The 24827-nt window shown below is 36.5% G+C and overlaps 12 protein-coding genes across 12 annotated transcripts; 7 read left to right on the forward strand and 5 right to left on the reverse strand. All coding sequences in view use genetic code 12, as the record gives it.

Annotated features, from left to right (window-relative positions):
• Positions 1–1355: 1355 nt before the first annotated feature.
• POR1 (porin) lies at positions 1356–2204 on the forward strand (the record flags this gene model as incomplete). The annotated part of the gene is made up of 1 exon (XM_067695371.1): positions 1356–2204. The coding sequence occupies one exon, from the start codon at positions 1356–1358 to the stop codon at positions 2202–2204; it is 849 nt and encodes a 282-aa protein (XP_067550975.1).
• Positions 2205–2579: 375 nt separating this feature from the next.
• Positions 2580–3854, forward strand: I9W82_000953 (uncharacterized protein; the record flags this gene model as incomplete). The annotated part of the gene is made up of 1 exon (XM_067695372.1): positions 2580–3854. One exon carries the CDS (start codon positions 2580–2582, stop codon positions 3852–3854), a length of 1275 nt encoding a protein of 424 aa, XP_067550976.1.
• Positions 3855–3892: 38 nt separating this feature from the next.
• Positions 3893–4549, reverse strand: MAD2 (spindle checkpoint protein; the record flags this gene model as incomplete). Its single annotated transcript, XM_067695373.1, has 1 exon — positions 3893–4549. One exon carries the CDS (start codon positions 4547–4549, stop codon positions 3893–3895), a length of 657 nt encoding a protein of 218 aa, XP_067550977.1.
• A 127-nt stretch (positions 4550–4676) lies between these two features.
• On the forward strand, positions 4677–8218 carry BET4 (Rab geranylgeranyltransferase; the record flags this gene model as incomplete). The annotated part of the gene is made up of 3 exons (XM_067695374.1): positions 4677–4679; positions 4745–5841; positions 7231–8218. 3 exons carry the CDS (start codon positions 4677–4679, stop codon positions 8216–8218), a joined length of 2088 nt encoding a protein of 695 aa, XP_067550978.1.
• Positions 8219–8706: 488 nt separating this feature from the next.
• Positions 8707–10797, forward strand: I9W82_000956 (RNA-binding RNA processing protein; the record flags this gene model as incomplete). The annotated part of the gene is made up of 1 exon (XM_067695375.1): positions 8707–10797. The coding sequence occupies one exon, from the start codon at positions 8707–8709 to the stop codon at positions 10795–10797; it is 2091 nt and encodes a 696-aa protein (XP_067550979.1).
• A 22-nt stretch (positions 10798–10819) lies between these two features.
• Positions 10820–12823, reverse strand: I9W82_000957 (aspartate--tRNA ligase; the record flags this gene model as incomplete). The annotated part of the gene is made up of 1 exon (XM_067695376.1): positions 10820–12823. The coding sequence occupies one exon, from the start codon at positions 12821–12823 to the stop codon at positions 10820–10822; it is 2004 nt and encodes a 667-aa protein (XP_067550980.1).
• Positions 12824–14411: 1588 nt separating this feature from the next.
• I9W82_000958 (uncharacterized protein) lies at positions 14412–15965 on the forward strand (the record flags this gene model as incomplete). The annotated part of the gene is made up of 1 exon (XM_067695377.1): positions 14412–15965. The coding sequence occupies one exon, from the start codon at positions 14412–14414 to the stop codon at positions 15963–15965; it is 1554 nt and encodes a 517-aa protein (XP_067550981.1).
• Positions 15966–16644: 679 nt separating this feature from the next.
• On the forward strand, positions 16645–18057 carry KTR4 (putative mannosyltransferase; the record flags this gene model as incomplete). Its single annotated transcript, XM_067695378.1, has 1 exon — positions 16645–18057. One exon carries the CDS (start codon positions 16645–16647, stop codon positions 18055–18057), a length of 1413 nt encoding a protein of 470 aa, XP_067550982.1.
• A 60-nt stretch (positions 18058–18117) lies between these two features.
• I9W82_000960 (uncharacterized protein) lies at positions 18118–18984 on the reverse strand (the record flags this gene model as incomplete). Its single annotated transcript, XM_067695380.1, has 1 exon — positions 18118–18984. One exon carries the CDS (start codon positions 18982–18984, stop codon positions 18118–18120), a length of 867 nt encoding a protein of 288 aa, XP_067550983.1.
• A 273-nt stretch (positions 18985–19257) lies between these two features.
• Positions 19258–20181, forward strand: RPP1 (RNA-binding RNA processing protein; the record flags this gene model as incomplete). The annotated part of the gene is made up of 1 exon (XM_067695381.1): positions 19258–20181. One exon carries the CDS (start codon positions 19258–19260, stop codon positions 20179–20181), a length of 924 nt encoding a protein of 307 aa, XP_067550984.1.
• Positions 20182–20256: 75 nt separating this feature from the next.
• On the reverse strand, positions 20257–21249 carry ELA1 (elongin A; the record flags this gene model as incomplete). The annotated part of the gene is made up of 1 exon (XM_067695382.1): positions 20257–21249. The coding sequence occupies one exon, from the start codon at positions 21247–21249 to the stop codon at positions 20257–20259; it is 993 nt and encodes a 330-aa protein (XP_067550985.1).
• A 291-nt stretch (positions 21250–21540) lies between these two features.
• On the reverse strand, positions 21541–24441 carry PHO87 (SPX domain-containing inorganic phosphate transporter; the record flags this gene model as incomplete). Its single annotated transcript, XM_067695383.1, has 1 exon — positions 21541–24441. The coding sequence occupies one exon, from the start codon at positions 24439–24441 to the stop codon at positions 21541–21543; it is 2901 nt and encodes a 966-aa protein (XP_067550986.1).
• Positions 24442–24827: the final 386 nt, after the last annotated feature.

Below are 24827 nucleotides of genomic sequence, written 5' to 3' on the forward strand. Positions count from 1 at the left end.
CTCAAATTTAGAAAGAATTTGACTTTTGCGGGACTGAAAGCCATTCGAAGGAGGCTTCTTCTGTTCTTTCTTCTTTCTAAAGCCCATCTACAAGCTTAATGCCTTACTATGCTTGGCTAGTGGTGGCAAAAGTGATATTCGTTTGTATAATTGCTAAGCTATGAGTGGTGTTGCAGCTTTTTCTTTTAAAAAGCGGCACACGCATTACGCGCTAAAATAAATGTAAACAAAATGAGGAGTGAGAGTGAGAGAGACAAGATGTGCTGCAGATGACGCAATAAGTGCAGGGAATCCCCACGTTGTCTAGTAATAAAGTACATAATTGAAGGTAGTACTAATGTGAAAATCCATGTTAGTTGTACTGTAAAACTGGCGTGATTACATATAGCTAAAACTGTAATAGGACTTTAAGGTCCCAAGACAAAAATTTGAAAAGTGGAGTGACATGGGAGTTTTTTAAAAAACATTATATCATGCAATAACCAAAGCTTAGTATTTAACTACTACACAAAATACTCCCAGAAAAAAAGTTGTTGGGCTTTTTTTTGGGAGGTTTGGGGATTTTCATGCAGTAGAACATAGTAACATTAGTCCGTAAATATCAAGATGATGGTGCATAAATACAGTTACTTCATAAGGGAACACACCAATATAGCATAGATGGAGATCTTTCTATTTCTTTTGGCGTAAAGTCTGTTCGATTTCAGATTTTGTGATTCTTCGGAAATAATAATTGTTTCAAACCACTTTAAAGTAGGAGAAGCTTCTTGAGAGTCTGTTAAAGAATCAAATATTCTCAAAGAGACAGAGCAAAAGAGTATACAGTTGATAGAAGTAAAGTCGTATAATTAAAAAAAAAGTGTATGACATATGCAACACAGAGGAGGGGAAAGTGCCTGTGTGTCTGTGTGTGTGTGCGTGTGCGCGTGTGTGACATGTGCTGTGTCGCAGAAAATTAACAAAAACATAGAAAATGTCTCTTACGACATTTATTATTTGCTGCTCTAAAAAACCCTTCCAACCAATAGGAGTTGAGTATTTTGGTGAGAACGTGCTGTTGGGTTTTGTAATTGTGCGACATTTTGTATGAAGAACTTTATAGAAACATAAACAATTACACAAAGATACTAATTGGGTAATACTCTCTCTATGTCCTCCCACAGTTTTACTTTTATTTTTTATTAAACGCCAGATTCTAACAAAATATAATACGCAGACAGAAACCAAAAAAAGATCACAACGTTTTTGCCTTTCTCTTTCTTTTCTTCTACTTCTTCTTCTTCTTCTTCTTCTTCTTTTTCTTTCAACTTCACTCTATATTGCTCTTCTAAATCAATTGAATTTATTATTACACAATGGCTCCAGCTGCTTACTCCGACTTAACTAAAGCTTCCAACGATTTGTTGAACAAGGATTTCTACCACTTGTCAACTGCTGCTGTTGATGTCAAAACAATTGCTCCAAATGGTGTTGCTTTCACTGTTAAAGGTAAGACTGCTAAGGATGACACAATTGCTGCTTCTGTTGAAGCTAAGCACGTTGACAAAGCCACTGGTTTGACTTTGACCCAAGGTTGGAACAATGCCAATGTCTTGTCCACCAAGATTGAATTATCTGAATTATTGACTCCAGGTTTGAAAGGTGAATTGGACACTTCAATTGTTCCAAACGGTGCTAGAAATGCCAAATTAAACTTTTTCTACCAACAATCAGCTGTCAATGCTAGATTATTCTTTGACTTGTTGAAAGGTCCAATTGCTACTGCTGATTTAGTTGTTGCCCACGATGGTTTCACTGCTGGTGCCGAATTGGGTTACGACATCTCAAGTGCCAAGGTTAACAAGTACTCTGTTGGTGTCGGCTACTCCAACTTGACTTACAACTTGGCTGCTACTGCCACTTCAAACTTGTCAGTCTTTTCTGCCGCTTACTACCACAAGGTCTCACCATTGGTTGAAGTTGGTGCTAAAACCACTTGGGACTCTGTCAAGTCATCAAATGTCAATGTTGAATTTGCCACTAAGTACGCTTTAGACAAATCTGCTTACATCAAGGCCAAGATTGCTGACTCTGGTTTGACTTCCTTGTCTTATACTCAAGCTTTAAGACCAGGTGTCAAGTTGGGTTTGGGTGCTTCATTCGATTCCTTGAAATTGGCTGAACCAGTCCACAAATTAGGTTTCTCCTTGTCATTCACTGCTTAGAGAGACGACAAGAGAGATGAGGAGAAAGAGAAAGAGATATAAGGAGATCAAAAATTCAAACCTATTACTATATATCCCCCCACTTGTGATGATTTTCTTTCTCAATGAAGTCTAGAGTTTTGCTATTATTAGTTTTATTATTTTACAGTTTTATATTTAGATTTTAGAGAAAGAGATGTTTTCATTATTTAAATTTGGTTGAGTTGACGTAGTTTGGCAACGTATCATGAAAAACCTATGCATTGAATGCTCTAATGTGCTCTTGTTCATCGACGCTCCTCCTGTAGGGCGATTCGATGCGAAAGTCGACCTAAAAAAAAATTATCACTCAATAGAAAACCCACCTACACTGAAGTAACCCACAGAGTTTTCCAAATGTCTAAAGAAATAACACCAGGGACACTAGAGGATGGAAAATCACCATCTGTTGCATCTTCAACAACTGGACCTACACCTATACCAACCACAACTTCAATAACTCAAGTATCGCGACCATTCTTCACATTGCAAGAAATATCATATTTACATAGTCAAACCATACCATCAGATTTAAAACTACAATATGCCAGTACCAAACAACAAATATATCAATTCTTAAATCAAGTAGTCAAGATCTTGAAATTCCCCATTAGGGTTCTTGCAACTACCATGAACTATTATCAACGGTTTTACTTGTTTAATAAGTTTGAAGTTGCTAACCTGTCGATGCAAATTGAAAATTCACCATACACAATTGCCATTACTTGTTTATTCCTTGCTAGTAAAGTCGAAGATTGTATCAAGAAATTGAAAGATATTCAGCAAGTTTGTAATAAGTTGAGAGATATCAATGATAATACACTTGTTGAACACAATGGATCTAATTCCAGTGGAAGCATACCATTTATTGATTTACAACGTAAACAAATCTTGAGTATCGAGTTCAAATTGTTACAAATAACCAAGTTTGATTTCAATCTAGGGAACAACCCCAGTTTTGCCATAAATGTTGATGATTTACTTGTCCAATTTTGTAAAAACTTGGGAATAAATTATAAAATATCCATGCTTTGTTGGCTTATCAATTATGATATTATTCAAACTCCATTAAGTTTAGTTGTACCACCACACTGTATTGCTTTGGCTATAATTATCATAAGTTTAAGCTTAAACCCAAAACATATGAATTTACAACATCATGAAATTGGTGAAGATGAAGAGACTGAAGTTATCAAGATTAAGAAAATCCTAAGTGAATTAGATTGTAATGATTTCAAATGCCCAGAAACTTTAGTTAATGAGGCAATACTTTACATTTTGGACTATTATACTCATCAATATGATAATAGTATATTGCAAGATTATTTACCAACTATCGATCAAGTTACAGGAAAGAATCAAATTTTTAAATTTTTGGAATTGAAACAGAAATTCAACAATGTTGAAATCCTAAATGAAAAGAGTTGCAGTTTCAAATTGAATGAAAAAGATGGATATTTGACCAATTGGGATTATGGAATAGCAACCAAAGGATTGGTGAGGTTTATGTTGAGTAATAAGAGATCAAGGTTCAACAATGAACAAGAAATTAAAGAAACAATCGAAAGGGAGGAAAAGAAACGGAAACTTGCAGAGTATGAAAGACTTAGTGAAAGATTGACTGGTGCTTAGACCAGTGAAGTCAAAGACTATTTTTTTTTTGCTTGTATCTATTCAAATTTATAACTAACTGAGGTCTTTACCTTGTGCTTATCGGTGCTAAAACTAGCAAAATCTATCTCATCAACATTATCACCTTTCAATATTCTTCCATCACCATTTGTATCACACCATTGTATAGGCACATTTGCATCTTTATCAGTATACACCAACACATTGAATGTATATTCATCATCACGTAGAATTGGTAAATAACTCACCGACGAAGTGATCTGACGTATTATTGCTCTAATCTCCTTTTGAATCTCACTCTTGGGTTTCTTGGATTTACCATCTTCTCGTTGTTTCTCGTTACCATCAGCATTGCCTTCCTTATCTTCTTCGACCTCTTCATCTTCTTCTTTAGTCTCAACGTTAAACTCCCATCGTTCTATACTCTCACCAGTACTTGTCGATACGATAACAACAATCAACTTGGTGATTTTCTTACCATAGATCCATTTCTTCAACTGTTGCATGATATTACTTATATAAGTCTTGACATCATCATCATTGTTGATAACCATAGGTAAATCATATTTTCGTACCGTGATGAAATCTTCTGCTGGGTATATGCCTCGTTGGAAAAGAATGCTGTTGATGGCAAATTCAAAGTAATCAGATACTATTTTGGAAGATCCTTTTAGTGCTAGTTTGGATGCTGACATTTGGTGACTTGGGAAGAAGATATGATTCTGTTTGGTTTAAATGTAAACAGAGATGAAAAAAAATGAAGACCACACGCGAATCAAAATTATACGATCCCACACAACATCAGATACATCTACAACAGCAATGGTATGTATTAGACATATAATCGTATAGTTATTGATTAATACTAACTCACACCTTCTTGTCTCTAGCAACACGAAGTTAAACGAGTCCATCTCAATGAATCGCAAAAGCATCAGAAATACATCAAAGACGAACCCAAAATCAGCCATTATCGTGACTTGACATCCTACATTTTCCAACTACGTGATTTAAAAACTTACAATGATGAAAGTTTCAATGCTACAACAAGCTTACTCCAATTAAACCCCGAATTCTACACCATTTGGAACTATCGTCGAGAAATTATTGAAAATGCATATGGAACAAACCGTGATGAAGAATTGGTTCAAATTTTAAACGATGAATTGAAATTTGTCATGGCTCAATTACGCAAGTTTCCCAAAGTGTACTGGATCTGGAATCATCGGAGATGGTGTTTATTCAAATTGGTGGATTTGAATCAAGTTAATTGGGAATTTGAATTCAAGACAGTGGGCAAAATGTTGGAATTGGATCAACGAAACTTCCATGGGTGGCAATATCGAAGATTTGTAGTTGAGAATTTAGAATTGGAGAAATTAAAAGTGAAGAAGAATAAAGAGAATACAGGTGGTGATGGTGGTGAAGATGATGGGATCTTGAGGTTGAATCTTGATGAATTTGATTATACAACAGCTAAGATCCTGATTGATTTCCTGAATTTTTCAGCTTGGCATAATCGAACTAAATTGATACCGAAAATCTATGACCTAGTAACTAAAGATTCATCAATAACTACAGCTATTGATCATCCTTCATTGCATCTTTTTCAATCGCCATTGACGATTTTGAATAACGATTTAGAATTGATCAAGACTGGTATATACATGAGTCCGGAGGATAATTCCGTATGGTCCTATTTGTACTGGCTTTTATCTGATGCTTTTTTTGTCAATGCGTTCAATTCAAAGGAGGGTGGAAACTCTGACACTAACCAACTAGATTACAAACAGCTACTCCAACAACAAATTGACTTGATTCAAGAAATCAACGACTTGGAAAAAGAAGATAACGGACAAGAAAATGTTGGATGCTTGAAAGCATTGCTCAAAATTACCGAGTTGAAGGACAAGGACGATGTGAATAAGGATGAAATGAGAAGTATTTTGGAAAAGTTGATCAAACTTGATGAGTTAAGAAAAGGTAGGTACGAAGATTATCTACGTCAATATGAGTAGAACTGAACTGTATTGATATCTCAGAAACGAATAAGGAATATCTGAGTTGGAGAACGTACTAGTCTGAATTCAACGGGTAAAGTTCAACACTGCCTTGTTTCAAGCTACGTATCAGGTTTCCAGTAAGTGAGAATGAAGCTTTTATTGCCACCAAGTAAAATTGCCAAACGTTTCATGTTTATTGCGGTGAAATATTATACAGTCGCAGCATTCATCTGTTTCATGTTCGGGGAATGTAAAACAAGGTCATATATGTTCTTGGTCGATCCGGGAATCCCCTATGTTTAATAAACTTTTTGATGCGAGAAGCTAGCCGAAGTCTTGTTGCAGTTTGCGTTTTGAAATCTTGCACAAAGCTGGGTGTTGCAGCTTATGGTTTTCAGTGAAAGTGATATTGCAGTAGCTTATGCGTCGCTTATTTCTCAATACGTACTGATTTTTCATAACTTTACTAATATTGCTACCTAATTGACACGCATATGCTACGATACTACGAACTGTACACGGAGATGACCTTTCAGTGATGATCTGAATGAAACAAGTTCTATTTCTCCTCAAGGATGGTACAAAATCAGTTATCTTGGCAGAAAAGAAACCGAGTCTACAAATGTTCCAGAAGTTTCTTTTCCAAATGGGAAAAGTAATTGAGAAATAATTAAATTTTGTTTCGCTTTATTCCCCGGAATGCTCAGAATAAGAATGAACATTTTTTTTGTGTCTCATACTGAGTAGTAATCGAATTGTGGAATGCTTTATTTTTGAAACAATATTTTGCGAAAGTTGGAAAATAGGGGCGCGGAGGAGTTTCAGGTTGTTTTGAATATTATCTTGCGTCCGATAGAAAGGGATCATGATCGAGGACCTACTGTTACCGGGGAGTGTACTGTTCATTATAGTCACTCAGTGTGATCGAAATTTGACATCAGCGAGATTTTTAATGTATGGCGTCGTTGAATCAAGAGTAACTAAATAGGGCTCAAAGGGTTAGTGTGTGTCTACAGACCATAACTACAATTTCGAGACGTGTTTCGCCAACACGTGTGCTTGTGTGGGCTGCACCCTCTTTTCATTCTAGCGTTCAATTACTTTTCCTTTTTGGTACGCATAGGGGTGCTATTATGATTCTATTCTGAATCATGTTAAAATTCACATCAAAGTCTAATTGCGGTCCTCATGAGAGTTGAAATTAATTTTGTGCCTAAATTACACTTGATCAAAATTTCCTTTTTTGGCTGCAAAAGGGACTTTTTTTCAAAATACGCTTGACTGAAATTTAATTTCTTTTTCAATTTGCAACTAATGAGAAGAAACATACATACGAATCAGTATGGACTAACACCATCTTTTAAATGTTTCAGATATTCAACAATGTCAACTTCATATCGAGATTTTGATTATAAATATCCATCGAAATGCACCAGTTTCAATCCATTGTCAAATTCTTTCTTATCATCAAAACAAATAACAATTAACTTTGAAACTACTAAACGAACAATGAAATTATCAATTGCTGTCCTCACCACTGTTGCTGCTGCTTTGGTTGCTTCTGCTCCAATTGCCTCAAATGATGCTAATGCCGCTGCTGCCGCTCCAGCTCTTCCAGTTGACAATCCCTTGGAACGCGTAGTTGAAGCTTTCTTTAAAGGCCCATCAATTGATTCTGAAGTTGAGAACAAGGTTGAAGATAAAGCTGTTGCTGAAGCCAAGGAAGCAGCTGATGGAAAGGTTGTTGGTGATGCTCAAAAGAGAGATGCTGAAGCCAAGCTACACTGGACCACTTATGGTTACTATGAACCTCAAAAGAGAGATGCCGAGGCTAAACCACACTGGACCACCTATGGCTACTATGAACCTCAAAAGAGAGATGCTAATGCAGAAGCTGAAGCTAAACCTCACTGGACTACCTATGGCTACTACGAGCCACAAAAGAGAGATGCTAATGCAGAAGCTGAAGCTAAACCTCACTGGACTACCTATGGTTACTATGAACCTCAAAAGAGAGATGCTAATGCAGAAGCTGAAGCTAAACCTCACTGGACTACCTATGGCTACTACGAGCCACAAAAGAGAGATGCTAATGCAGAAGCTGAAGCTAAACCTCACTGGACTACCTATGGCTACTACGAGCCACAAAAGAGAGATGCTAATGCAGAAGCTGAAGCTAAACCTCACTGGACTACCTATGGTTACTATGAACCTCAAAAGAGAGATGCTAATGCAGAAGCTGAAGCTAAACCTCACTGGACTACCTATGGCTACTACGAGCCACAAAAGAGAGATGCTAATGCCGAAGCTGAAGCCAAGCCACACTGGACCACTTACGGCTACTATGAACCTCAAAAGTAAAAATAGAGGCACCTGAGAAAGCCATTTGAGTGCAAATGACTACAACGTTGTACCTCAGAGTCCACTTGATTTGTTTGATGAAGTCTAACCACGTTTGCTTTTTCCCTTTTTTTTTATATCCCGATTAGATGTTCTGCAGTATCATCTAGTTTATTTAGTTTTAAAAGGCTTCATCTATATATTCCAATAAATTGATTTGTTTAAGAACTTTCTTATGTAATCGTTTTCAGTTCTTGTTTCAAATAATTGAAAAGCTCTAGTAATCAAAGAATTCAGAGAAGTCTTATACAGTCTTTCGAAATAAGTTGACTGAGCAGAGTTTGACCTTTGAAGACTTGATTATGCAAACCATGGACTCTTGATAAAGGCATGTTCCTGCATATAACGCCCAGCTGTGTTTTTTTTTTGTGTCTCCATCTCAATTTTTCATAGCGAAGATCATCTCAGAATCAGAACTACTCTTTTGAAGCCAAACACAGTACAACAACATGGGAAGTTCCAAGTCAAGAGGAAGAAGAGCCGAAAAGAAGGCACAGAAATTGGATAGTACAGACTTTTCAGAACCCAAGGATGAATCGAAGTCTCAACCAGAGAATATCCCCAATACATTTTTTGGACTTGTTGATGCCAGTGAAATTGATTACTTTAAACAAGCGGAATCTACATTGAATGTCAATGCGTTTGAAAGTGAAGAGGATAGAGAAGGATTTATCAATTCAGTGTTGGAAGAAGCACAGGGAAAGGAGTTGAAATTGGTTACGAATCAGATATGCTCAAAATTGATGGAACGGTTAGTATTGTTTGCCAATACCCAGCAATTAAAGTCCATTTTCGAAAACTTTTCCAGTCATTTTGTTTCTCTAGCATTTCATAAATATGCCTCACACGTTTTGGAAACATTGCTAGTCAGAGCAGCTGCATTGATTGAAAAGGAGATTTTGCAAAGTGATGAATTAAAGTATGAAGAGGAAGATGGAATTGTTATTGCCGATCGCAACAATTCCAAAACTGTCGAAGAATTGTTTCTTGCTATGGTGAATGAGTTCAAACCGTACTTGTTAACAATGATTGATCACCAGTATGCATCACATGTGTTGAGACTTTTGGTCTTGATTCTTGCTGGGAAAGAATTACCATCGACAACGATTTCAAATTCTGTTTTGAGATCAAAAAAATCCAAAATAGCAAGAAAGATGATTGAAATCAAGGATAATGAGGATTTCAATAGAGCTTTCCAAACACCATCATCGTTCAAAGATGAACTTCGTTCTTATTTCCAAGATTTGACCAAGGATATGGATACAAAAAGGGCAAGGGAATTGAGTATACATAAGATCGCTTCGCCAGTGATGCAGCTCGTGATTCAATTGGAAGGGCTTGTTGATCGTGAACGTATAATGTGGCATTTAGTTTTCGCCAAGCAAGGAGATGAAAAAGTCTCTGACGAGGAATCCTTTGTCGAGTACTTGTTATCGGACCCTGTTGGATCCCACTTTTTTGAAGCTATAATAAAGAATGACGGGCCAAAACCACAATATATTGAGAGACTATACAAACTTTATATGAAAGACAGAGTGTTAAAGTTAGCCAGGAGATCAACAACTGGTGTCTACATTATACAGGCATTATTATTCAAGTTGAAGCCAGTTGAAGTTGAGTTTATTTTGGATCAAATTATACCTGAACTTTCCAACCTTATTTCTATAGCAGACAACCAAAACTTGGATTTAGCTCAAAAGGTGATCGATGCATCAATTCTGAGAGGAAACTACTTGGGAGATGAGATCATAACACAATTATTTATCAAGTTTGCCCCGAATTATGACTATTCAAACCCACAATCAGACACATCTACCGAGTTTATTGAAAATGTGCTACAGTTGACGGGATCCACTTTGGGAAATACTAGAGGCGATTGGCCAACTGCCGAGGAAAGAAAGAGAGCATTGTTTTTAGAAAAATTAATGGAACTTGACAGCCGTTTTGTTGTGTGTACTTGGTTGAACTTTATTGCTTTACCGGTGGACAAATTTGTGCAAATGTGCTTCCATGGTGTCTTTTCACACGTTGTTGAAAACTCTTTAGTGGTTGACAAGGATGAAACAAAACCAGTGCAGATTCTTCGAAAGAGATACCTCAACATCTTTCAAAATCAAATAGTGGCATTATCGTGCAATTCATACGGATCGCATATCGTTGATAAGTTATGGGATTTCACAGTTTTATTGCCCATGTATAAAGATCGTATTGCATCTGAGCTCATGAGCGATTCGCATAAGGTAAAAGAGAGCCAGTACGGTAAATTAGTTTGGAAGAACTGGTCAATGGAACTTTTTGTGAGAAGAAAGTATGATTGGAAACAACTTGTCAAGGAACAAGAACAAGAGTTCCGTGGTGGAGAGGAAGCTACAAGAGTCAAAAAGCCAATCGAGTTGAAAATGGAAAGATTAGCTGAAGAAAAGAGAATTCAGGCTGAGAGAGCAGAAAGAGCCCAAAGTGGATACAATAAGCGTAAGCTTGAAGAGTTAACAGGAGCCACAGAAAAGAAGCAGAAATTAAGAGGAAGAAGAAGGGAATAAAATTTATATATACAACATCTATTTACAGGATTTTCGTAGTAATAAAGTACTCATTCAATGTTTTTTCATCAACGGATGTAGGACTCTCAACAACACGATCGGATCCAGATTGGTTTTTGGGGAACGCAATCACATCTTTTATACTTGAAGTGCCAACCACCATTGCACACAATCTATCAAACCCCAATGCCAAACCAGCATGAGGAGGACATCCCATGCTCAAGGCTTTCAATAAATGGCCAAATAACTGCTGGTAGTTATTTACCCGCAACACTTCTTCAAATATGTATTGTTGTAAAGCTGCGTCATGGATTCTTCTTGATCCACCTCCAACTTCAACTCCATTGACAACCAAATCGTAATGCTCACCTTTTACTTTCAATGGAGCAGTTTCTAAGAGTTCATAATCTTCTGATTTGCACATTGTGAATGGATGATGTGTTGATTCCAATTTCACCTTATCGTATTTTGGATATGGTTCATTGGCATCTTCAGAAATCTCAACAGGGTTGAATAAAGGAAAATCAACCACCCATGCTCCAACAATTGTATCCTCGGAATTGTAATTGTCAATCAATTTGCTTCCATCACGGATTGGACGTTGCCATTTTCCGGGAAATTCTGCTATTGCCAATTGTCTAAATTTACCCAAGGGAGTTGGATTTTCATAAGGCAATTGGGATCGACTTGAAACGGCTAGAATATCACCCGGTTGCAAATTCAAATACTTTTGCATCACGGCTAAATCGCCATTGATTTTCATAAATCCCTTTTGCAAAAGTAGCTCGTGCCAGGTTTGTACATCATGTTTAGATTTTATCATGAATACATATGGTCTCCTTCGTGAATAATTTAACTCACTTGTTAAAGACTTTGGTGGTTTTGAGGGATTAGATTTGGGGTCAAAAGCTCCTTTCAACACACATGCTTCGACCACTGGGAAATCAGGGTTCTCATTAGCAACAAAGAAGTCTTCAAGACCTTTGAATGAGATATTGGATCTTAAATCTGGTTTATCAATACCGTAGTTCTGTAATGCTGTCAAATAGTCTAACTTTGACAAGCGAACCCCATTGGCTGTCGAGTCAGTTTTGACCAACTCACCGTCGCCATTCAACGTGTACACGTTCCTTTTCTTGATTTTTTCCCATATATTAAAAACAACATCCTCAACAACCTGCATCACTTGATTTGCACTACTTACATAACTCATTTCCAAATCAACTTGTGTAAACTCCGGTTGTCTATCAGATCTCAAATCCTCATCTCTGAAACACTTTGCTATTTGAAAGTACTTTGTAAAGCCTGAGCTCATAAGTATCTGCTTATATTGCTGAGGGGACTGAGGCAAAGCATAAAACTGATTCGGAGATCTCGTAGGAACAAGGAATTCACGAGCACCTTCTGGTGTTGATTTAAATAATAAGGGGGTTTCAATTTCGACAAAATCGTGATTATTCACAAGAACATTTCTTACTAGTTGGGCAATTTTACTCCTCGTTCGTAATGAGTTTTGATAAAAGGCGGTACGTAGTTGCAAGTATCGGAATTGGGGTGGTAAGTCCTCAGGTCGAGTTTGCTTCAATTTTTCAAGCCTAGGAGCGTCTATGTTTGACAGGTTTAAAATCTGAATATCCTCTAGAACCAACTCCCAGCTCTTAGATTCTCCTTCTTTCAATTGCTTAGGTTGCACGAATCCAGTAACACTGACAGACTCTTCGACAGTGAGATCTTTGATTGTATTCAAGATCTTGTCATTGGTTGTTTCATTTGCAATAAATTGAATGATCTCACCATCACAATCACGTAAAAATCCAAAGCTCAATGTTGGACGAATCCTTGCCTTTCTATGTATATGACCATTGAGGGTGACTTTTTGCTTCTTGTTGATAAACTCATCGATGTTTTCAGTGACAGACTTTACAGTATTTGTAGCTAGTGGAAAGTTGAACTTAGCTAGGGTTGTTGACTTTTCCGGTAGCCTTGAAAGGTAACGCCGACTAGCCTTGGTGAGGTTTTTGAGCATGTGTAATTTCGTTTTGTATTTGGGCCTCGGAGCTTTGGTAAATATTTTTCATCGGGACTTTTCAATGAGCCGCGCTGTAGTTGGTGTAGCTTGGCACTCAGCAATAAATTGTAAGTGAGTGTGTCGATATGACGCTAAGGTGTTGCCATAAGAGGTCATTCAATGCTGGTTCAAAGTCAATACCCAAATATGTAGCTTTCAAGTGCTAGTCTTGAGTGCACAGTGTGCTTCTTTCTATTGGTAGAGGCAGTCGTGTCTAACTCAACAAACCTATATGGCTGCGAAACACCATGTTCATTTTAACAAGTTTACATGCCAAGACTATATCCGGCTCTGGGTTGTTCTTCTTCTCTCATAAAGAGTATGCGTATAATAGCTCAGACAGGTCTTACTGTATTAAGTGCTTCAACGGATAACCACTCAAACAAGGAACTTCAAGCACTGGCTCTTATACTTCACGAGGCTAAAATTGAATCTGATCTTCCACGTGCATAGATCATGCTATTTACACCAAGGAAATAATACATTGGAGCAAGATGAAATAAATATGGACTCTAGAGAAGATAGTAATCACACGAGTTTTGTGTTCCACTACCTGAAAATGCAGTGGAACCATCATTAATTAAAAATACAATTTGATTTTAATAATTAAAGTTTTCAAATATTCCTTGTTATAAATCTCGTATGGTAACTCTGGCCTCGTATAGCTACTCAAGGTTCTCAATATAGTCATTTCTAATCACGGAGTTGGAGAGCCGCTGATAAGCTAAATCGTCAAAAGAATAAGGATTAAGAGTATACTCTCCACAAGTTGAAGGTGGGGAAAAGTCAGTGGAGTTAACCTTGTATTGTCTTGGCGTAACCTCAAGTGGTCTGTATTTACAATTTAAACTTTGATACCGTTTTACAAATAGTGCAGACTAAAGTTTAGCGAAATTGTATAAAATGTAACAATAAAAAGGGAAATTTTGTCTTGGACACGAAGGGAGGGGTTGAGGATTCCATGAAATTCCCATATGCTTGCTAGTTGTAGCAAGGAACTGAGCTCTCAGTTAGAGAAAGAAGTATGAGTCGTCAGAACCTATATATGGTATTATATAAGGTATTAAACTTTATTTTAGGGTCAGCAAAGAATGTCAAAAATAATAAAATACCATCCGAGTTTACGAATTTTGAGTCAATTAATGGGAAAGCCGTACCCCCGATAAAAGGAAATAATATCTTACTACTTACTCTTAAGCGAGTCAGATGGTTTACTAAGACAAGTGTTCTAATAATTTAGAAATAATTGTACTAAAATCTCAAAAAGAGTTAAATAATATTGCGTTTCAGAAAATGAGAAAGATTAAAGTTTATCGTAAATATCATTAAGTTCAAAGGGAAAACACGTAAATCAGGCAATAGTAATCACTTTCTTGGTAATATGGTGTGATACATTGCTCACTTTCTGGTCATTTACTTTTAGAAAGATTAAGTTCAATATGATTCGATAGAAGAATCACTCATTCCTAAAGAAGTATATAATGCAATTGTCTTTTCTAAAAAGCTCCCATACAGTGATAGTATAGTCCAATAAAGATTAATCACAATGTCAGTACCACTTCGTCGTATTACTTCTGAGACTCCTGACCAGCACAATAAGCACATTATTGAGCCACCTACGTTCACTTCAAAAGAGATCAAGGAGTACATCAGAACAAGATTCACATCATTATGGGTGGGTAGAGAGGAATTGAGCAAGTATCCCTGGTACGAGATTTGCAACCCATTCCATACTTTAGGTTCCTTGAATGCTCATCAATGGAATTTTTTCTTTTTAGGGTTTTGGGGATGGACTTGGGATGCTTTTGACTTTTTTATTACTAGTTTGAATGTTACAAATATTGCAAATGATTTAAATGTGTCTACTAAAGATGTCATTTGGGGGATCACATTGGTGTTGATGTTTAGAACAGTTGGTGCTGCCATTTTTGGAGCTATTGGTGACAATTTTGGAAGAAAATGGCCCTATATTTTGAATATGTTGTTACTTATGCTGATTCAAATAGGTACAGGGTTTGTCACCACTTATTCGCAGTTCCTTGGAGTAAGAGCGTTATTTGGTATTGCTATGGGAGGTATTTACGGAAACTGTTCGGCTGAAGCTTTGGGGGATGCACCCAGAAAAGCAAGAGGTATTCTTTCGGGAATTTTCCAATCGGGCTGGCCTACTGGTTACTTGTTGGCTGTTGTTTTCCAAAGAGCATTTGACATGACTGAAAAGACTTGGCAAAATATGTTCTTCTTTTCGGCAGGGGTGCCTGTCATTTTCATTACTTGGAGATTTTTCAATCCGGAAACATTTGTGTATCAGCGTTTAAGAGCACGGTTCCGTGAAGGTGCTATCCAAAAGGAATCCAAAATTGCTGAGTTTAGACATCAAGCATCAAAAGCATTAAGAACATATTGGATGATAATCATATACATGATATTATTGATGTCTGGATTCAACTTTTCATCTCATGGATCACAAGATTTGTATCCAACAATGTTGACAAGCGAGTACAACTATGGTTCAAATAGAGCAACAGTTGTCAATGTGTGTGCCAATTTGGGTGGTATATTTGGTGGAATAGTTATATCTCACCTTTCAACGTATTTTGGAAGAAGAACACTAATGATTAGTGGTAATTTATTTGGTGGTGCATTCCTTTACTTATGGGCGTTCAAACCTACTTGGATCACAGCATTCCTTATGCAATTTGGTACTCAAGGTGCTTGGTCAGCAGTACCTATCCACTTGAATGAATTGGCACCTCCTCAATTTAGATCTTTTGTCGTTGGTGTGTCTTATCAATTGGGTAATTTGGTTAGTTCGGCTAGTGCAACTATCGAAGCTACAATGAACGAAACATTGCATGATTTGGGAAAGACGATGGCTATTTTTGAAGGCGCTGTGTTGTGTTACTTGATTCCTATGCTTTTCATTGGTCCTGAGCACAAAGGTGCCGAATTGGGTGTTGAAAGAGATGACAGAATGAGTATTCATGAAGAAGATGATTACGAAGAAGAGGAAATTAGTTATAGGGGCGAAGATAAGAAGGAATTGGATATTGAGAAAGCACCTGAGTCAATTGAGGTCAAAAAGGAAACAAGCAATTGATGTAATGTCGTATGTAGTAAAACTTAATGAATGAATATATTTTGTGCATTGGCTGCAAAACCTTAATACGCCTTGTTGCGAGAAATGCCAAACATAGAGTAACTTTCTTTTGCAGAAGGTAACATTAGACCATATCTCATGCACTCATATAGCTCTCTCCTTGAAGCCTTGTCTATTGAACTCAATAAGGTGTGCATATACTACTTTATTGTCTTAGCAAGGCTTAGCTCTTGCACAAAACAGACAAAGGTAATCACGTGACTAGATGGGTTTGTGATAGATGAAACTTGGATCCAACTGGTAGGAAACATGAATCGGCCTCTAGGAACCATGAAATCTCTCAACTAATACTTCATAGACTTCTACATGGTATGCGTCCTCGCTCAGGGTGTCTTCTCTTTGGTATAGTAATTTGCCACAAATACACGTCTTTAAGAAAATAATCTTGTGGTACCTTACGAAAAATGTATGTATGTTCCTGCATATAGCCTCATATATAATCCGTCATTCTTCAAATTACTTTTGTTGACAAAACAGATTCTATTTATAAAAACCAACTGTATTCCATAAACCATTATTCATATGCTAAATCACACATACTATTAGCTTAGTATTCATTCATAATTATTTAGAATACCACTCAGAGCCAACTGAAGCACTTTTTTTTTTTTTTTACAATATGTTTACCCTAAGAAAGAGAAAATTGCTATATATTCTTGTAACAATAACTGCGTTATTCTTACTAGCCATTCATTCAAAATTAATCAATCATGAACAACTATCTACACATGATTGGTCACTCACTTCATTTGGAGAGAATTTTGATTTCTCCTATTTGCCAAACTTAAGTGATAGTTTGAAAAATTCGTATAATCAATGGAATTTGAAATCAGGTACAAGACCACCCGCAATAATTGAACCGAATAATGTTCAATTCAACTTTGTAAATAAAAAAGTTGAGAAAGAAAAGAAGAGGAAGATGACTAGAGAACAGATTATTGAATTGAATTCTAAAAAATACGCTGAGTTGATGAATACAGAGATTGGTAAGCCTCAAGATGCATCATTAACCCCACCACCAGAGGATAAACATCAGTATAATAGAGCAAATGCCACCATATTGGCTCTAGTTAGAAACTCAGAAATGTCAAAAATAGGACTAAGCATAAGAAGATTTCAAAAGCTGTTTAATAGTAAATTCAACTACCCATATACATTTGTCAATGATCAGCCATTTACAGACCGTTTTAAGCAAAAGATTCAGAAATATACGGAAGGTGCCCCAGTTGAATTTGTCACTATTAAACCTGAAGCTTGGAAGAAACCAGAATCAATAGATGAGGAAAAAGAAGCTAAAGCAATGCAAATTATGTATGATCATAATATTGCTTATGCTAAACTAGGATCTTATCATAACATGTGTCGTTTTTACCTGGGTCAATTTTATAATATACCTGAATTGCAGAAATACAAGTATTATTGGAGAATTGAACCACAGGTTCATTTCTATACTGATGTCACTTATGATGTTTTCAAGTATATGGAAACAACTGGTAAAATTTATGGATTCACAGTCAGTTTATACGATATTGAAGAATCAGTAAAGACACTTTGGCCAGAAACTTTAAAATACTTGAACATGGGAGATAATTATAAGTATGTTAATCGAAATGGAAGTTTCCAATGGTTGGTTGAAGATTTACAAAATCCCTACAAGACAAAATTTGCTGGCGGGTATTCAACTTGTCATTTTTGGTCAAATTTTGAAATTGGCGATATGGACTTCTTTAGGGGTGAAGCTTATAACAATTGGTTTAAATATCTAGATTCAACTGGTGGATTTTATTATGAACGATGGGGTGATGCTCCAGTACATTCAATCGGTGTAAGTTTATTTGCTGATAAATCTAAAGTACATTGGTTTAGAGACTTGGGGTACAATCATGATCCATATTACAACTGTGCCAAGACTCCATTCACTTCTCATTGCGTTGTGGGTAAATTCAGTCGATATGAACATTTAAATGATCAAAATTGTGTAATGAATTGGTTAGAGTACGATGAGATTAAAGATGTTTATAGTGGGAAATAAATTAGACAGAAATACTATATATTAAAGTCCTTTTTACAGTATTTTGTGTTTTTGATTTATCTATATGACCCCTCTAACTAAGTATATAACGTCGCCGTTTCTCAATATGCTTGACTTGTCTGAAGTCTTGACCAACTTTGGTTCATTCTTGGCTTCATCAACTTTGAAGATGTTTAATTTTTCATCAGCTTTAGTAGTCAGGTTGTTGATATTGGAAATACGTAGCTTCTCAGCTATTGAATCTAACGATTTTCCAATGACCCAATTCTTGGATATAAAAACTGGTTTCTTGTCTTGCTCAACATCCATTTCCACGTTTGGATCTTTCACATAAACACACCAAATATAGATTCGATCTGACAACGTCACTTTAGCATCTCCTTGAGCATATTTCTTTAACTTTGCCATATCGGCAAATTTACTAGTGGAGGTGCCAGTTGAAGTGGATGATGACTTCTTGCCAAATAATCTCGATATAGAGCCACCTTTCCCACTGGAACTCTTTTTATCTCTTTGTATGTTGAGAAACTTTTGAAATTTTTTAAATGCATTGGTACCAGCTACATCTCCCACCCTAAATTGTGTTTCCTTTATAGTTGTTGGCTCCGGGCTCTTCAATCTAGCATCAATCAATTTCCGATCTGCATCTCTATCAGGAAACAAAGATTTGGACGATATGGTGGATTTCGATGACAATGAGCCATCTTGTTTGGGCGCTTGATTATAAAATTTATCCTTATGTGGACAATTATGTTGTTCCAACGTTCGATGGTTTGAGCAATAAGTTTTTTTGCAAAATTCACAAGTGAATGGAAGAAAATCTAGTTGGTTGCAATAGGAACAGTTTTTACCAATGTCCATAATACCTTGGTCTTCCTTTGACGGTGATTGAGTCTTGTCAATGAATAAATTAGCAACTGATGACATGGTTACGGTGGCGTTGTGGAAAAGCTAGAAGTGAAGCGAATTGAATTTATTTGAAGAAGCGATAGAAAATAGGAACTTTGCCCTGCTTTATATATTTTAGTCTGTATTAGTAAGATTAAATGGTGGCAAAATATCAATGGCGTATAGGAAAAAACTTTGAGTGAGTGACGCACAAAACAACATCAAAAATCGGTAGCACCAGCCCATCATCAAAAATCCTTTCCATTACTAAAAGAAGAATAAGAGGAGAAGAGCAGAATCAAGCCCACTACTATGTCTTATGATCTCAATATACCGTGGCCTTGTAACAACTACAACACATCACCAACTCCACAACAATGGACAGATTTGAAAAACACAATTATAACTAATTTGGAACTAGGTATAACTCATCAAGCCATCAACTTCACAATCGATGAATCAGTAAAAATTCCCTTCAATACTCCCGATAAAATCAATCCTATACTTATTAAACAGCTAGTGGATGAATTAACTCCTAAATTTCCTACTTTGCACTTGTTTTCCCGTGTTACTTTGATTGTCAATGATTCATCAAAACTACAAGGAGTTGCTAAATTACAAAATCATTTTGATTTATTTGCAATACAACCAATCAATGAGAAGGCATTACAATTGACTATCTTAAACATTGAATGTGATTTGATCAGTTTCAACTTGTCTACGAAACTACCGTTTTTTTTGAAATTTAAAGCCATTGGAACTGGAGTTGCCAAAGGAATCAAATATGAAATCAATTATAGTCAATTAGTCAGTGGGTCTCTGGGGTATACACCTTCTTCATCTGATGTAAGTGTCAACTTGATCAAGAAGAACTGGTTTAATAATGTATTACAATTGATTAGAAGTTCAAGATCTCGAGGTTTGGTTGTTTCTAGTGGTGCACAAAATCCCCTTCAGTTGAGAAACAGTAGTGATATCTTGATCTTGTTGAAAACACTTGGATTGAATTCAAGTAAGTCCAAAAGTTGTATACTGATGAACCCGGAAAAGGCGTTGTTAAATGCTAGGCTAAGAATTAAGTCTTATAAACAAGTTATCAGTATCGGAGATGAAAGCTTGATTGGAAATGAGAGTGAGGATATTCAAAAGAAACATGAGGCTGCTGGGTATAAACGTAAGTTTGATGGTACGCTGACTGGCAAATTGTTGAAAAAGTACAAACGAGACACTACTTGAAGAGCAGAATATGTCTGGCTTCATTTAAGTAATGCTTCCAAAGGTTCGTTATTCATTAATTACATAGCTTGTACTTTAACTAAATATGGACGACTTGAGAGGCTTGATCCTACTAGGTTCCTTTCTTGTAGGCTCTTTCTGTTTGTGTCCCTCTTTTTCTTTCTTCTCTGGTCGCACTGGTGAAGCTCGTGATGGTGGTCGTGAACGTTTATTTTGAAGGAATATCGATGGGGGTTGTACACGTTTCTTCCTTACTACATCAGAAATCTCTCCCTGCAGAGATGGCGATGACGGACACGGGGACGTTTGCTTTTGTCGAATGGGCATGATATCTTCCTTCACTGGCTTAGTTGGTGTAATAGGCTGTTTCTGCCGTATTCTGGAGTCAAAAAACGTCGTATGCCTAGTCGTTGCTCTTGGTGCTCGTATTGGTGCAGACTCTCTAGTCTTGAACGCGTTATATGGGTCATATCTTCTCATAGCTTGTGCACCAAATATAAGCGATCTCGTTTGAGATTCTCTGATTGCTTTCCCCAAGATGGTATTCTTATTATATGGCAGTTGTAATCTTCGATACCCATTTTGGAAAGGCAGTCGGCATCGCACTGAAGGATCTCTTCGTAATTCATCAACAGTAACAATCTTGTTTCTCGCCTTTTCTTTATTCATGGACTGATTCAAATGTCGTAACCTTTTAGCTGAATCTTTCCTAAACTCATCTCGTTGTTGCACATACTTGGAATATAATGATTTGTATGGCATCTTTTCAAATTTCAATTTATTCAACTCCATGGGACCTAATTCAACTGGTCGGTCAGGAAAATCTTTCAATATTAGCTGTTTCCATAGTTCATCACTATGTGGTGTTAGTTGAGCAGATAATGATTCTAGTTGATCCAATTGTTTGGCCGACATCAAACTCAATACTGATGTGAGTAAATGATATGGAGTGGTGCCAACATCTTGTAGTTGTGAAAGATGTCGTTTGATAGATAGTTGTGATAGATGTAGTAGTGTCGGTAGACCACTTGGATGCTTGTAGTTTACTCTCGGCCTGTCAGAGCTCATCTTGAATAGTGTAAGGGCAATCAGTGTCTCTTTGTATGTGCGGCAAGAGGGTTTTGAAGAAGGCCAAGCGCTACCGCATTGGTTATCAACAGCTACCAAACTATTCTACAATGACCAGACCATTGACCTCAGCAATACAAAAATACACCTACTATAAAACCACAGGAAGCTCTTATCCTTACCTAACCAAACATTTATTCAAAACAAACAAGAATATATACATCAAAACAATCATACAATAAGAATAAAAACATAAAAACAGAATCCATAAAAATCCTACTTCCTCCCCTTTTAATATCCAATTGAGGACATAATTCCATAACCAATGGTTATAATACACAAATATGCAATAATAGATGCGGGAATGCCTCTTGAAATAAACTCGTTAACAGTAAGATAAGGTCTTCCCAATTCATCCCTCATACTGATGGCAGTCACGTTGGGGAATCCAGAAGTGGGTAAAGCCATTGCACACGATGCAACCAATGCTGTACCTAAAATTAACAAATTTGGATGTGGTTTTGGTAATGCGTCACCAACTTCCTTCACTAATGGAACAATAATCAACGCAGCAACTGTATGCGATACAAATGTGGCAAATACAAGCACAATGATACCGAAAATGAGCAAAACGACATAAGCACTATAGTTCATAATACGTTTTTGCAATGCAATGGCAATTGTTGATAAAAGCCCCGATGAACCAATTGCTTTACCTAATGCAATACCTCCCATAGCCAATACGATAATAGACCAAGGGTAATTGTTCAAGTCGTCAACTGTAAGTAAACCTGTGGAGAAAAACATAACATAGGCAAAACATGTTACAATACCACTTGAACCCCAATTGACTTCGATTTTTTCAATAACACACCATAAAAGAATAGTCACAATGGCAACCAAAAGGACAAAGTATTGCTTCACTGTCAATTTTTCTTTGATTGGTGATATTTTGGCCACCTTAAGAGTGCTGATTTTGAATGTTGATATGAGCAACAACCAAATGAAAAACACAGCAACAATTGTAGTTGGCAAACTTACTTCAAGCATCTGCCAACCAGGATTTGGAGTCATTTCTTGCAATGCAATGACATTTTGAGGTGAACTGATTGGTGAAGACATACCACTACAGTTGGAAGCAAATGCTATACCCATAATTAATGCTTTAGTGAAGGGGTGATCTGATGGAATGGTTTTGAGCATTGGTCTAACCAAACTTAATGCAATAACAGGAGCGGCTGTGTTGGACAAGAATATCGAAAGAACCATTGATATAATCATATTGGCAAGGATAATATTTCTTGGTTTGGTTCCTGCAGCAGCTAATATCCAAGATGAAAGAATTTTGGCCAAATTATACTTTGACAATGCAGCAGCAAGTGTAAATCCACCAAGTAAAATCATAATAGTTGAGTTCCACATTGTACCGAGGATGTACAGTGCTGCATCTGGAGACGTCATTGGTTCATCTGAGCCATCGACTTTACAAATCTTACAAGTGACAACGAGCAATGGAACAAACATAGCGGTGGTGTGTAATGGAATAGCTTCAGAAGCCCACAACATGGCACAGGCAACAAGCACAGCCAAACTTCTTCCTTGAACAGGATCATTTAACGTCTTTATTGACATCAAAATGGCAAACACGACAGCTGTAATAACAATTTTCAAAATCTGAGTTGTAAATAAAAATGCCGGTACTGTTATTGTTTTCCCACTAAGGTATTTCGGAAGTTCAATTTCCTTCATCTTCATCTTCATTAATGAGTTAGCAATGTTACCTTCTTCGCCAATTTTGCTGCTTTTGACAGCATTTTCATCCAAGTCCAAGTTATACGAACGTTTTTCAATTGACAACAAGTCTTTCCAAACTGTATTCCTCTCAAATACGATATGATCACGCAAGTGTGATCTCAATTCATTCTTGACTGGTTCTAAATCGTGTTTGGTGGTATGGGAGTGCAATCTACCCATTGAGAATGCGTAAATTCGAACAACTTGATCAAGTTTGGAATCAATATTTTCAACAGTGTGTGATTGGAAAACATATGAATGCAATGGTAGAAAATGTTGGCAGAAATCATGGGTTATTGAATATCCACAAACCTTGTCAAATTTTTTACAAATTTTGGCAAATCCAACTCGATTCAATTCAATATAAGATTTCAATTCAGATAATCGAATGTACATTGCCAAACATTGTTTTTTTCTGGTGACTGAATACGTTTGATCTTCATTGAAATGTGCTTCGTCAAGCAACACTGAGTCGGAATAACTGTGCTTGTCCATATCATCTTCCTCATCGTCGGAATCGTCATGTACAACTTGGACATTCAAGGTGCTTTGCTTTTCTAAATCATTTTGGTGATATTCTGAATCGTGGCTATGATGATGATGATGGTGCTGGTGCAGATCCAGGCTAGTAGTATGAGTATGATGTTTTACTACCGAGTCAGCTTCCAATGCATGCTTAATACGAAGTTGTTCACTTTCACTATTCAAACGATCGTATTCCTCGAAAATTTCCTTTTCAATACCTTTGTAAAAATCGTTAATTTTGACCAATTCAACTAACAACTGCTTCGTGAATACATGCAATGGATCAAACTCCAATGAATTAGGGTTAGCGAACTCTTCGTTAGGGTCATTAATAAAATGATTAATCACGTCGTCAACATTAGTGAAAGATGATGTATCATTGGATAAACTGACAACATCAGCTGAATATGAATGCAAATCTCCCATGTGAACTCCTCCTGCCTTGACGTCTTTATCGTTTTTTTCAAGGTCAATATGATGCAATTCTATTTCACTAGTACTGCTACTATTAGTACCGTCTAATACTGGTTTGTTCTTTTTAAGTCTTTGCAACAAGTTAAGTTTCTTGGTTAACCGATTCTTCATTCCGTCATTTGAATTTGTCTTGGCATCTGAATCATCATTCGGACTTTCTTCAATGGTGTCGTTACTACTACCACTACCATTTGATGATGGGATATAATTAGCTTCAAAACTGTCAACCAACTCAGTCACAGTTGTTGTGTCTTTACCAACAACGAACCCTTGGTCTTGGTTCCCATTATAAGCAATTTGGTCTTGTTGTAATTCATAAATGGTTTTCTTTAATGTTGAATATTTCAAGTAATACCATTCAGGTACAGCATTGAATTTTAAAGAATGGGCAAACTTCATTCTAGTTTAAACAAGGTTTGAATTCAGCGAATGTTTCCAAAAGAAAATAAGGTTTAATTGTTCCTTATTCTTTTTAGTTATTTTTTATTTTTTCACCCCTTAAAAAGCTTGGTAACTAATGGTCCAACGTGAAAGGGTGGAGATTAAAATGAAAGTAATTTTTCTTGAGGGGGTGGGAATATATAGAAGAAGAAAAAAGTGATGAAGATGGGGTGTGTTTTTAAGATGAATTTTAGGAAAGTGGAAAAATAAAAGGGTATTGTTAAACAGGAAAAATTATTAGGTATATTTTGTGCCATTTTAGTTTTTGTATATGTGAACCAATAGAGTAATTCATCGTGTGACTGTTTAATAAAAAAAAAAAGAAATTAAAATAAATTTTTGTT

This window comes from Candida metapsilosis (genome assembly GCF_017655625.1).
Source record: "Candida metapsilosis strain BP57 chromosome Unknown scaffold1, whole genome shotgun sequence".
Taxonomy (NCBI): domain Eukaryota; kingdom Fungi; phylum Ascomycota; class Pichiomycetes; order Serinales; family Debaryomycetaceae; genus Lodderomyces; species Lodderomyces metapsilosis.